The following is a 14,045-nucleotide window of genomic DNA, read 5'->3' on the forward strand; positions in this document are numbered from 1 at the left end:
CCTGTTTATCTACTGTGTGGTGAACAAATACATAAATCACAGAAGAGTTAAAATACACAAAAGAGTTCTGTAAATTGCATAGCATTGTAAATTGTGCCTTTCATGCACTTACAGTGAGATAAGAGTACAAGTTTACAGAATCCAATGTTATTCATCTGTTTGGTAGTTTCTGGCTGAGTGTAATGGCTATGTAAAGAAAAGTACATCTGAATGAACGCAGTTCACTCAGAATGACGAGGTCCCACCAATCTGAATAAAAGTAGCCTAATTCAGAATTATTTGCCAAAACAATTGACCTTCTGACCTTTTCAAATTCAAAACCACACTAATCGTTGTGGAAATGTGTTACTATTCCTAAACCCAGACAGATAATGATAGGGGAAATGGTTGGGGTTACTGTAATTAAAAAAGATTAATGCAATTCAGATGAATGTGTGTGTTCCACAGGGTCTCATTATAAAGGAGTCCAAAACAGGCCATGTTCTGTTTTGAGTGATTCATCGAAAATCTTCGCAATAACATTTCATGCTTTTTGTTCTAATCATTGTGAAACAATCAGTCTGTTTTTGTTATGTTACAATGTTACAGTTCAGAGTATAGGGAGTATCCCATGCTACACATTAGTAAAAACTCATAAAAATACATTCTGGAATTTTGTATCAACTATCAGCCCCGCACATGGGAGTCATTGACATACTGATGATGAAATATTGCCATAATGATGATGGAATCTGATTAAAAACTCAAACTCTCAGCCTGATGAGGTCTGCATTAGCGTTCATCCCCTTTGAGTGGATATCTCTGTCAGATTATTACAGGGTCTGCCAGTCAACCTGCCACTGTCTGACCAAAGGGCCTTTTCAACCAACTGCTTATGAGTTGAACTTTCTGCACGAGTGGTGCTTACATACCATAACCGATTCTGTTTTATAACAGCATTGCACAGCATTGGCGTTCTGTTTCACGGACCCTGGCAAGCTCCCGTTCCTTGCACAAGCACGGAATTAGGCCCTCAGCTTTTTGTTGTTAACAAAGTGAACCCAGTATGGCTTTCACTATGAAATGAAACGTCTTTGCTCTGGTTCCCATTATGGACATGCGTGCCTCTCCTCTCGTAACTTCACAAACGCACACTTAAGGTTAGGAAGATATGGTGCTTTTCAGATCTCCATTCACCATTTGTTTAAAAAAAAGTCTAGTCCATATATATACAGTACAATATTTGTTAAAAAAATAATATTCAATTGTTCAAAATATAATTATTCCTCCTGCTGTGAAGTACTTTCACTTCATCTCCATCTGTTGGGAGAGTGAAAGTGTACTTTTCTTATTAATCGGAGGGCGCAAAAAAGCAGCTCAGTGTGCGAGCGGATTCACAGACAGCTCGTCCTGTATTACTTTGTGGTTGAAGACGCAGCCCAGGAGATTTCAGCTTTAAATAGGATAGTGGTTTGAAATCATCACAACCGATGGCAGCTCTCCCTTAATAAGAATGCAGCAGTATGTGACCAAAATAAAAAGACAAATGAAAGCTCTGAGAAGTGAATTAAAGTAAATTGTTTGAAGATAAAAAATGCTTTCAGGTGTGGAATTTTTACTTTTTTTCCCCAGGAATAGCTAGGCAACCCTTGCTGCAAACTTTCCAAAGGGTTACTTGGATTCATGTCACATTCAGGCTATAGAGCATTGCTAAAAATAAAGCATGGCTAAAAAGTAACTAAAAGCTATTCAGCGACACGACAGGCCTCTCCAACTGCTTTGGTAAAAAAACGAGTGTGTATACGCTACAGTACCTTAACAAATGACTTACTAATGACACAAGAACGGGAATGGTGAAAGTTTGATTGACCAGTTACACTGTGAAATGGAAAGGTGAGACACCTGTATCTCAATTATAATAGCAATCATTAACTGCACAATACACAAAATGTCAACATGTATGTCTCTGTCAATGACCTCACCTTCAGTCCATCAACACCTGCGAGTCCTGGAGGGCCCAGTGAGCCCTGTGAACGAAACACACAAGCGTTTATGTGGCCTTGCAAGGAATGTATGGGAGAATGCATAGCCATGTTTAGGGTCAAAAACTGTTTGTTAAGGTTACGTCTTTGCAGGTAATAAATGTAACGGCCGAGTAAAGGTCGAGATGACTTTATTGTAAATGACTTCACAAAGACTGAGCGATACTCAGCCGTTGGTGAGAGCAGAGCGAGCTTAATCGCACCTCACCAACATCTCTCCTCTCAGTAGTCAGTACCATGACTCTGCACTTGGTTTCTCTGAGTCTCGCTCACTTCACTCACTGGCACCATGCACACAGTACCTGACTGAAAAATGCCTTAACCCTGAACCAGCCAATCCACAGACCCCAGGAGACACAGGTCCACTTTGAGATGTGAACCTCCATCACCAGTCCTCGCTAGAAATGCCAGGTGCCAATAGACGAGGGACATATACTGTAAAGGCCCACGAGGACCACTCCGTGCCCATCGCTTTCATCCCACCCCCACTTGTACTTGTCCCTCCAGGTCGCGAGTGAATGCTGAGCTCACAAGATGGGGCCAGAACAAATATCTCCTGTGAAATCACAGATGACACAGACAGTGGGGGGAGGGGGGGGGCTCAGAGTTGCCCTGCTGACTTTTCAAACGTATACCGATGGATGAGGGGGAGGAGGGGGAGAAAACAGACCACATAGCCTTGTTATGTTTGCCCATTCTCCTTGGATCTTGTTTAGACAAGATGATTTACACTCTGGAGATGTGACAAACGGGTGTTTAATGAGCTTGCACTCTTTCGCATGGCGGTTTGCTCATGTTGGCAATGGGTACTGCTCTATGGCAAGCCACCTTAAACAGCGTAATGCTGCCATGCCCTTCTGCAGATATACAGTACGTATCATACGAGTCATATAAGGTCAGAACTGTTTGGAATAACAGCTATTAGACTTAAAGTAGTCAAAACAGTGATTAGAGTAAATGTTAATATTTATGCTATTTTGTGTACCTGGCTTTCACAATGACTCAAAGTGACAAGACGTGACTCATAGTGAACAAGGGCAGCTAAAACCACATTACGACAGACATCGGGGCAGTTCGAGAGTGGGTGACGATGGGCAGTTTATTTGGACTCCATTCAGCGGGTCAGGGCTCTCGAGAATCATCACTTCCATTTAGATCAGCGTGCATCTATGAGTCACACGAAGCCTTGTCTCGTATAACAACACAGAATCAATCACCAAGGCGATGAAACTAAAATAAAGGCTGTTGACACGGCCCTTCTTGCTGAACTGTGATGTGCACCGGCAGCGTATCTACTGCAGTACGGCCTCAAGGCCTGGCTTATATGAGCCATTAACGCGACGGTGTGTCATCATTGACCCCGCTGCCCCCACCAGCGACGGGAGGGCTTGCCGACAGATGACAGCGCAGACAGGAAGTGTCTGATTGGGTTACGTTGGACAAACACTGGCAGCTACCTGATGGCTGGATATGGCTTCCATCTGTTCAACACATCAGCACCGCCCGCATGGGACCAGCAGCACGGTTCTGGTGCACTCGGCACACGCTTTCCTGTTCACCAACTCCTTTCTTTCCCTCTCTGTCTCTCTGTGTCTGTGTGTGTCTCACTTTTCCTGTCCGATAAAACCTTGATTGTCTTCAGTTTTAGATTCAGTATCATTTAGGAAGGTATTGTGATTTAGCTTTCATCGTCAACAGTCGAAATTTGTTAAACGCTCTGCGCAGTTGTGGACAATAAGGTTTACTACTTACTTACTCACAGTACAACTTACTTACTTCTTTCCTTCATTAATTAATTCATTCCTTCACTGTGTCCATGTTTTAAGCTTAAGAGTGGATTGTTTTTCTTCTTTGTTTATTTGCCCCATCTGTGTCCCCTTCCACATAAGTGCCATTGATACCGTTTAAACTCTTTCACAACCTTACACGCTCAAATGCAAAACATCATTCAAATGTGTAATATGTTCTCCTGTGAATTTAGAATTTAGAAGTAATCTAGTACACAATTTGGTAATTTCCAATGACAGATATTAATATAATGAAGGGATTTGGAGACTTACCTTTTGCCCTGGAGGACCCTCAGGCCCCTTAATGAAGACAAAGAAAAAAGATAAAGGAGAGAGAGAGAGAGAGAGAGAGAGAGAGAGAGAGAGAGAGAGAGAGAGTGTGAGAGAGAGAGAGAGAGAGAGAGAGAGAGAATGAATGAGAGAGACAGACACACACAGACAGACAGACACACACAGAAAGAGAATCAATGTAAGATGAAATAATATGGTCAACGCAGCGGAGAGAATGGGTAAGCTTGTGGTGGGGAGCAAGCACAAACCCTTCAGGCAGAACAGAATCACAACCAATCCCTTGTTTTATTCTTGAACAAAGAAAAAAAATGACAGTGTGCTTTCGTTTCATTGCGCTGGACCTTAAACAAGAATCTGCAATGAGACCATGAATAAAGAGAGCATTTATGGTGGTATCTTTCATGTTGATCTTACTCCATTTTTCCTTTCAATGTCTGTCAGAATCATCTTGTTTGACTGACCTGGAATCTGAGGCTATAGTTCAATGCACTGAAGAGAAGAGCCCATTATGCTCAGTGGCACAATCGTTGGAAAACTGCATGGAAGTAGCACGTTAGGTGAGGCAACACAGTTGGAATTTCAGCATGATAGATGATGTCTATGCACACCATTACTATGTGCAACCTACAGCTTATATACATACTCTACTGTCACAATGGAACTAGGGGCCATACATCCTCAACCCCCCCTTGTGTTAATTACGGGTCCACTTCTACACATTGAGAGATAAATCAACACTTTGGATTTTGCTGTGTAACTTGGAAGAGAAGCTTCGTAACTGGCAAGTGAAAACACTTAACGTGGAAGAGTCTCTCTCAAAAAAAGGAAAGTTAATTCCTTCCATCTTGGCAAACAACCCTAAACTAATGTTGGACCACAGTGGTTCATCAACGCCTTCTTGTTTGGCTGTTATGACACGCCTTGTTGGCCAACGTTTCTCTCTCTGTCGGCTCGGGAACTCAATGAACGCCATTTGGCTCGTCGTCTTGAGCTGGGTCTGTGTCCAGACAGAACCTCCAGATCATGCCCAACAAGTCCTTTTACAACAACCCTTCTGCCTAATCTTATCACTCTCCCTGCAGTATAATGGGAAAGAAATCCCTGATGACTGTAAACGCCCAAATACCTGGAGAAAAATATACCAGTGGTAATATGCTGGCAGGCCCAAGTCCAGCTACATTCAAAAGTAGCTGATGAGGTTGAAAAGTTAGTTTTGCTGTGAGTTTACATTACATTTTCTTCTGGGGATCAATGCAGTGTTCAGGCCTTCTTCATCAACAATTCCCTACATGATATACAATTAGGCTATCTATGATTTTATCTTCCCTAAGCACCCATAACAAATCACCTATTTATGCTATGTTTGCATGTTTAGGAAGCTGGCCTGTTAAATTCCCAGCAGCATTAGGTTCTCACACTTAAAGTACAGTAATAGGCCACAGTTCCAACACATTTATGGCGCATACCTTCTGCTTTCACAAGAAAAACCTCAATGAATGACTTTCCTCCCTATCGGCCTACCAGAAGAACAGTTTTCCTCTCAAAAAAAGCCTTTGTTAGCAGTCCTCTGGGTAAACATCTTTATGACCCACCGGGTATGTGAGAGCATGTGCCACTCGCTGAAGAGCTAATTAGCTTAGCTACATCTGAGAGCACTCAGGAGCTACAGACTGACAAGGAGATTTTTTCCAGAATGTCAAGAGCCCCTGTGTCGTCTTTGCACGGCCCCTTTTTCCTTTCAGCACTGACTCTTGACATTGGCAATATAGAGGTTGAATTCCCAAACATCTTCACTAGAACTGACATTATTATAGGAGAAAACTATCTATTGTGATACTGTACCGCACCACATGCCTAACATAGTGTACCTAAAACGCTTCATTTAACAACCACAAAGGAATGGAATCCACAAATGGTTGGCTGGATAGTCCACCGGATGACATTTTAAGTAGAGCATCCGAATACAGCCTATAAAGCACTCAATGTTTGGTCCTTTCATTCATGACTCGGAAACGACAAACAATGAGGTAATTGCCAGGTCAGTTCCCACACTCTGTGTGCAGTTGAACATTTGCCACTTGAAGACTTTGCACAGGTTTCCGAGAGGGCATTATTTCCAGAGTATTAACAGAAAATGGCTTTGCTTGATCAAAGAGCGTATAGGAGCTACGTTTTCATTGTGGGTTAAAAGGTGCAGATCAAAAAGGTGATTTTTACTTGAAGGGTCAAGGGGATACCTTTACTAAAAGGCTTTTGTTGACCAACAGTGAAGGTACTCTCAACTACATAGCAAACAAGCAAAGTAGCTCCATTATAAAATTGTTTTCTCTTATTCAATATCCACGACAAGGAGAGGATGCTGTATGTATTTTGGGTGCACCGAGCACCATGTCTCCGGCTATTTACTTACAGCTTTGCTCCTCATGTTTGGCTCGGATATGAAAGGGAACTTAATGTCAAGGACAGCAAGATATTTAAATTGTCTCCTCATTATGAAAGCATATTGAGGGAATAAGATCTCTGCATGCATGCCTGCCCTGCATTTGAAGAGAGGAAAAGAAAATCTAAGGTGAGCCACTGATGCATTGTGGGTAACCTCTGAATGAACAGTGCGCAGAGCGAATGCCTGTTATCCTTCCTACGGCAAGGGAAATAACACCATGAAACAGATGGAAGGCTTTGTTCCGGTTATGGATGGAACACCACATACAATATCCCGCAGATTTTCCATATTTAGTCTTTTTTGAAGCCAAATCAAGTCCCAAATGAAAACTTGTGCACACGGCTGCAAGCCACCTTTATAGAGCTGAAGACCCCCTTAATTTACCCCAGAGAGACCTTATGGCACTGAGGATTTTGAATTGAGTCCTGCAAATATTTCCTTTTTCTTCTTCAACCCCCCACCCCTCTCCCCCTCCGCTTCTGCTCCACAAGAGCTTAATCCTTCTAACCAGGACCATATGTTCTGGAAGGCTGTTGGAAAACTCTGGAATCCACTGCTGCCTCTTTAACAATAGCATCTACATCAGAAACGCTGAGCTATATCAAGTGGGCATTAAGTCCTGGAGGCTACCCCTGAAAGAGCCAAATGTTGGCTCTGGAATGACCTCAAAGAGACCTATACCTCATGCTCAATTGTTCTGATCTGAAGGCAGTGATCAAACATGGTCCTTTCAGAATCTAGCACAAAGAGGAGCCTATCTGTCTAGTCGCTTTGTTTCCACCTAATCCATGTTTGATTTTCAAGTGCCAGCAGAGGGCGTGGACTTGTTTCTGGCCAGGGGACTATAATTTCTATTCCCTCTCCAGCAATATAACAACGCAAATCAAGATTACAATACCTAATTCAAAGACAATTGTATAAACCTCATCCTCGAATCCACTACCCCTGAACATCTTTTATTTTTCTTCCTCTAAGTCTCGGGGCTTCCAAATGGGTCTACAGTTGGCTGAATGAAACAGAAGCTCTGTCTGAAACTCAAGACATCTGACAACCTGTATGAAGTAACTCCAGTGTGTTTGAGCGGTCACATCACATCTATTTTTTTCTTTCTTTACGACCACTGAGATGTGTGTGCGCTCATCTCATGCTGTTTTAAAGGTGGATTGATTCCCAAATGACGACATTATTCCTTGTTAAAAGTACATTAGTGTCAGGGTGTGCATTTACTAGTGAAATAGTATGCCTTGATCCACAAATTAATGAGAGGAGCATATAGTTTTTCATTCAAGGCTCCTTGTGAGTGCTGCAATCTGATTTTGAGCAGGGTTCCCCATTCATCCTTTGAAGGAATACACTGGTACCCTGTTCTGTAAGCACTGGAGCACTGTATGCATTGCTATGCAGGGATGGAATGAGTACTAGAATATCCTATTCAAGTAGGACTACTGTTTCTTGACATACAATATTAGTCAAGTAGAAGTACGGTTGTTATGGTTTAAATTTACTGATGTGCAAGTACAAAAGTAGCTCTCTGGAAGACAGGATGTGAATGTGGCATCCTGAACCATAAACATTTCAATATGGATAGAGCCTACCAACCAATTCCTGTCCAATTTACTGATGCTCTAAAGCGGTGAGTATTTTATTTGTTTATTTTTATAGATTTATTTTTTGGCTTTATTGATAGGATAGTAGGTTGATAGGAAAAGGCGAGAGATATAGGGAGTGACATGCAGCAAAGGCCGTCGGGATCGGGACTCGAACCCGCGACGCACTGTCAGGCTACTTTGGAGCCTAGGTGCCCGGACCGTTACCCCAGTGGTCCGGGCCGAATATTTAATTTTTGATGAGAAAGATTTCTCAAACATTGACGTATGAGGGAAAAGAGGTTCAAAGCAAACGTAAATAATATCCTCTCTATGTGACATACTGTTAGTATAGCTGTAGGTTACTCTGTAATATTTGCCTTTCAAAAGTATTTGAGTAATGTACAATACAGAAATCTACTTAGGTGAAAGTAACATTATTGATTTTAGAATGTACTAAACCAAGACAGGGTCTAAGAACTGCATGGCTTCATATGGAACAGGTAGAGAACAGAGACAGATAGAGAGAAAGAGAAAGAGAGTGAGTTTGTTTAATCTCAAGGCAATTACCACCCTTTAGCATTACCCCCATCTCTACTACTCAAACAGAGAGCGTCTCCTTCCCAAACCCCAATGGTTCTAATCAGCCCCCCGCCCACAGGAGTGGCCCAATTCACTCACAACTTGCTACAAAAATCGCTCATGAAAAAATATATAACCTCCTACATTCCATTTTCCACCTTCACATCTGTCTCCTTCTCTAATAATCAAAAAGTGCTATATATTTCATCTCGCACTTTACTTCCGGATGGTTCGTTTTGCACCTTCTTTGCCACATCCGTCACGGGACAGAAACAAGCCCTGCCGTGCTCTATGGAAAACAGTCCAAAAGCGCGCCCAAATGAGCCCAAAATCGCTTACACACAAAGCAGACCTGGCACCCCATTTCAACGTCACAGCAACATGCAGCCAATCAGCGTCGACGGCAACGCAGCCTACGCCAATCATGTGTGAGATCTACAAGCTATGGGGCAGAGACGCCGTGTGCCATGCACCGTATCTTAGCAACAACGAAAGCGCTCACTCTCATTGGTCGTGTCACGCTAAGAGCAGTTCCCAGACAATGGCATCTCAGAGAGCTTGCTGTAGTGTTTATATATCTATGGCTGTAGCCACCAGAGTCAGTCGCAGCGACGACGGACAGGGCGCTGTGATAGTTGCCGTAGCTAACGCTAACGTGGTTGTCATGCCTGCAGCGGCTGTGCAATCACTTTGTCAACAATGCACGTTCGTGCGGTAACTGTTATTATTGCTGCTCCGTTAGTCCATTGTAGATGGTGTATGTTGTGTGTGTCTTCTGGTGTAGCTCCACAGCAACTTACTCCAGTAACTAACGTAATGGCAGGACCGCCCCGTGCAACGCACGTTTAGGCTGCATTATGGTCATGTAGTAATTTCAGATCATTTCGGTCCAATTAGGGCAGTGGCTACCCCCCCCCCCCCCCCCCCCCCCCCCAAATAATCATATTTGAACTGGGGACCCCCCCAATTTTGTTTGACTCCGTTCCACAAGTCAATATTGTGAAAATAGCAGATCTACAAGCTCACAACGCCTCACGTTGAGAGGCGTTGTAAGCTTGTAGATCGTCTATTTTCAACATGTTTGCCTCTTTCTTAAATTTTTTGACAATGTGGCCAATGTTTTATAGTATAGTTTGTTACTTTTGTTGCAGTAATGGTATTTTCCTTTACTTTAGCTTTTTTATTGTCTCCGCCAGGCCGAAAGGGATGGCGCGAGAGTATGTTTTACCCCCTGTCCGTCCCACGGTCTGTGGATAGCTAATCTCCCGCATCGTTGGCTTGATCGCAGCGCAACTGTGCACACACACTCCCTGGATGCCAATTCAGAACCTCTGCCCCATTTCTTTCACATGGCCCTGTTATAGTGCCACCAGGAGGCCGCTTTTTGCAAAACACATTTTCTCACAGTACTGCTACATATTTTGTCCTAACATCACGCACATCGATACACAGTATCTCTATAGTCATAAAAAAAAACACGGTATTTCAGATTTCTCATTTTCCATCCTGATTGACTAAAAATGGCTTCCAAAGTTTCCAGGACTGCTCCGTTTTGACCAAAATGCCTCAAATTATGAACACAGCATGCACTTTCCGTGCAAATTTGCACCCACATTCCCACTATGCCGAGCAAGAAATTCCACTTGAGATTTTTCTAATCAGCCTCATGGTGGCGCTATAACAGTCCGATTTGTGTTTTTACCTATACCTGCACCAATCTGTGTAAAACTTTGTATGTGCACTCTCTAGAGGTCAAGGAAAAACCTTTCCCCTGCATTTCTCACATCTACCTTTTATAGCTCTACCAGGAGGCCGCCTTATGTACAACATATTTCTTTACATTACTCCTTCCGATTTTATCTACATTTCACGCAAATCGGTACACATGATCTCTATAGTCATGTGATCAAGACCGATCTGTTTAATCTTTCATATTCCATCCCGATTGGCTAAGATTCACATCTAAAGTTTGCACAAAATGCCGCAAATCATGAATGCAGCGTCCGATTGTGGTCAACTTTGCACGCACATTCACACTATGTTGAGGAACAAGTGCTACCATTTTAACATTAGCCTGTGGGGGGTCCCCACCGACTCTACCTGGCCCTTAGGTGGGCCCCACCTAGGCAATTCTATGTGGGGCCGAGGTGGGTCTTAACTGCGATGCCCATGCGGGCTATAAGTCGCTTCTACCTGGCCCTTAGGTGGGCCCCAACTAGCCACGTTTATGTGGGACCAAGGCGGGTCCTAACTGGGTTTGCCCATGCAGGCTTTAACTGGGTTCTACCTGGGCCCTAGGTGTACCCTAACCAACCAGAGTGCAGTGCCCATCGCTCCAAATGTTGTGACGTCAGGGCTCTCAATACTGCACATTGGTGGAGGAGGAGGGCCCGCAGGGCGCCCGCACACATCGCTGAACCAATGGTAGCCCACGGATGTTTCCTCTGGAGATTTAAAATCTGCCCCTCTATGCCACATATCATCCGCGCTACAGGGTCTTCACTGACCGAGCCACGGCCCCACTGGCCCTCATGACGCTATGCCACTTATATGCGCTGCCAAGTGGCCGCGGGCGCTACGTGGGCGTGGCGGCGGGCTAGACGCGAGGCCCTGCGTAGCAGGGCCGAGCTTCTAGTTATCTCAATCTTCTTGCCATCCTTTATTCTTTCTACCCTAGCTTACCAATTCATCAGCTTGTCCCACTTTTTTTGAACAAAAACAAATCACTGATATCAAAGTTCTTGCATGGACCCAAGTGTGCGGAACCATTTTCGTTTAGTACATTTCAGAGGAAAATATAATCAAATGCCTTATTTGATGGTAATTGGAAGTGGGGAAAAACATCTCCCTATAAGAGGTTCATGTGTTCATGCGTTACATGTGGGAAAATATGTTTTTAACAGGGTTTATTATGCCAGTACTCTTCACCATAGTACCAATAAATCACTTTTTTAATACATCTCATAAATTTAAATGTAAAATCAAAAGCATGATGCAAAGAAGACTATTATGATGGAGTAGCAAAACCCTAAATGATTGCATTCATGCGAAAATTACTAAGGATGATTGAGCTAATAAGATTCTTGCGCGAGAGGGGATTCAAACGGGCCTTATGCCACCATTGGTCGGTTGCAAATTATACAAATGTGTCCGGGATAAGAGAGACGTGATGAAGCATAATTTCCCTTAATTACAACATGCGGTTATGAGACCTTTCTCAAAGCAATCAGGGCAGCTCCTCACTGAAGCCGAGCAACACAGCACGAGAGAAGGCCATTTCATTATTGTGGAAATGGTTCGCCCAAATATAACACTGATGTTAATCAACATCCATAAATGAATATCAAATGGCCTGCCTGCGTGTGGCAAGTTGTGACAATATTCAGCCGTAATGAAAAATGGTCAAAATGAAACTTGGTGCTGTGAACGAAATTGGAAAACAGACTGCCTTGTCCTCTCCTGCCTTATTTCAAATAATCTACGCAATACGGCAAATGATCTTGGCAGGGTCATTCAGCGGGAGATCGCAAACAAAATGTGTGTGGAAAAGGGTTTGTGCTTACCGAAGGTCCCGTATCTCCAGGGGTTCCTGTATCCCCCTGTAGGAAATATAAAACATCCAATTAATTGTAATCACCATGGAATAAATTATCGTTGCCTTCTTGAGAACATAATTGGACGTAGTTCTAAGCATATTGAAAAGGTGCAAAAATAGGGGAAAAAAAGCTTTTTCCAATTGAGAATACGTAATTTTTCACACTTTTTCACCAAAGCATAAATTATTCTTTACACTGTAGTTTGTGTCTGAACGAGCAGGTGCCAGACAGAAACATCTCACATGCTGGAGAAGTGGATTTCAGGGTTGAACCTGTGCTGCAGTCTGCATTCAAAAGAATGAACTAAGCTCACACTATTGCTAACACTATTTGAACTGCTATTGTTGCACATTGGGTCAAGACAGTCCTGTATGTTTAAGCTCAGAACAGGGTTGTAAAAGTACATTGCACTGATTGTTTTAATGGCTATTTGCCACCTGTAACATTCTCCATTTTGGAAAGGGTTTTATTGTTTTTGGATGCACCTGCCTGTTTCAGGGTTCAAGAGGTGTCCAGATTTATGGATATTAATCCCCCTGCGTGACTCCTTTTCTTAGGATGATCCATGCCACCCTCACTGTGAGCAATTCATCAGAGCCACTATATAATTCCTTTCCCTAGAGAGAGTTGTCTAATTTCTTGGAAAAGCTGTCTCGCTTCAACTGCTGAAATGAGCAATTGGAACAGTTGAAAACAATAATGACCGAAAAACTTGGAAGGAAACCGATAAACAACACTTAATATTTTTGCACTCCCGCGGCGATCTCCGCCAAAAGAACAAAGATCTTCTGGGGCTCTGGGAAGGTTTTATGGCAGTACATAATTGACAGGCCTTTATGTTCCTTTTTCAGCTTTCTCTCACAGGCAGAGTGTACATAAATTAGTGTGATGCCAATGACAGCCCGAACACATGGAAACGGTTACAGTTTAATGGAAATCAACCAAGTAAACATAAATCCATAAAGTGAGGCATATTCTTGGGAGCATAGTCTTGTTCTGTGGATAAAGATTAGGGTAATGTGCTAGTGTGCAACATGTCTTTTATCAATTGTTATAATCATTAGAGAGGTTTTCTTTAAGCTTATTGCCCTATCCCTACATCTAACCTCTCGTGAGTCAAATTACAATTTTATGAGTCAAAAACAAACTCCAAAATGCACTTGAAAATATAATTGACAACCACCGCAGATCTTGGTGCACGTACAGTAAGCACTACACAAGTAGTGAAAATAGCCTATCTACAAGCTCACAATGAGGCGTACTGTGTTGCGTTGTGAGCTTGTACAGTACATCAGCATTTTTGGCTTATTTTTTTTAACAAATCTGTCCAAAATATGGACGCCACGCCACCGGGAATGTCATTAAATCACACTTCCCTCACAAGGGCATCAACCTCAGTACTCACAGATAAACCAGTCACACCTCTAGGCCCATCTTTTCCTGTGTCCCCAGGGGGTCCCCTCGGGCCGGGAGGGCCCGGCGGCCCTGGGGGGCCGGGCGGCCCAGCTTGGCCTTGATCTCCCTGTGTAGCAACAGAAGAATATGTATCCTCATTAAGATAATGTGGCCTGAGATGCTGACAGTATGACAACCATAGAGAGGATGAACTGAAATTATCAAGTGGTTGGCATGTGGGCGACAAACATCCATTTATACACAGCAGAAATCCTTAGCATTAATTTAAAGGTGCCATATAGACAACATTTAGCCACTAGATATTGCACTACACTCCAAATCAC

The 14,045-nt window shown here is 43.1% G+C and overlaps 1 protein-coding gene across 6 annotated transcripts in view; it reads right to left on the reverse strand.

Annotated features, from left to right (window-relative positions):
- The window catches only part of col25a1 (collagen type XXV alpha 1 chain), a 193,340-nt gene that overhangs the window by 37,109 nt on the left and 142,186 nt on the right, over nt 1-14,045 (reverse strand). For all 6 annotated transcript variants that reach the window (XM_084043470.1, XM_084043471.1, XM_084043472.1 and 3 more), the window contains exons 7-10: nt 13,712-13,828; nt 12,274-12,309; nt 4,082-4,108; nt 1,962-2,006 (exon numbers count right to left, since the gene is read on the reverse strand). In XM_084043470.1, coding sequence (XP_083899596.1) covers nt 1,962-2,006; nt 4,082-4,108; nt 12,274-12,309; nt 13,712-13,828 — 225 coding nt within the window. The remainder of the gene's footprint in view (nt 1-1,961; nt 2,007-4,081; nt 4,109-12,273; nt 12,310-13,711; nt 13,829-14,045) is intronic.

Source organism: Gymnoscopelus microlampas, assembly GCF_963454915.1.
Source record: "Gymnoscopelus microlampas genome assembly, chromosome: 19".
Classification (NCBI taxonomy): Eukaryota; Metazoa; Chordata; class Actinopteri; order Myctophiformes; family Myctophidae; genus Gymnoscopelus; species Gymnoscopelus microlampas.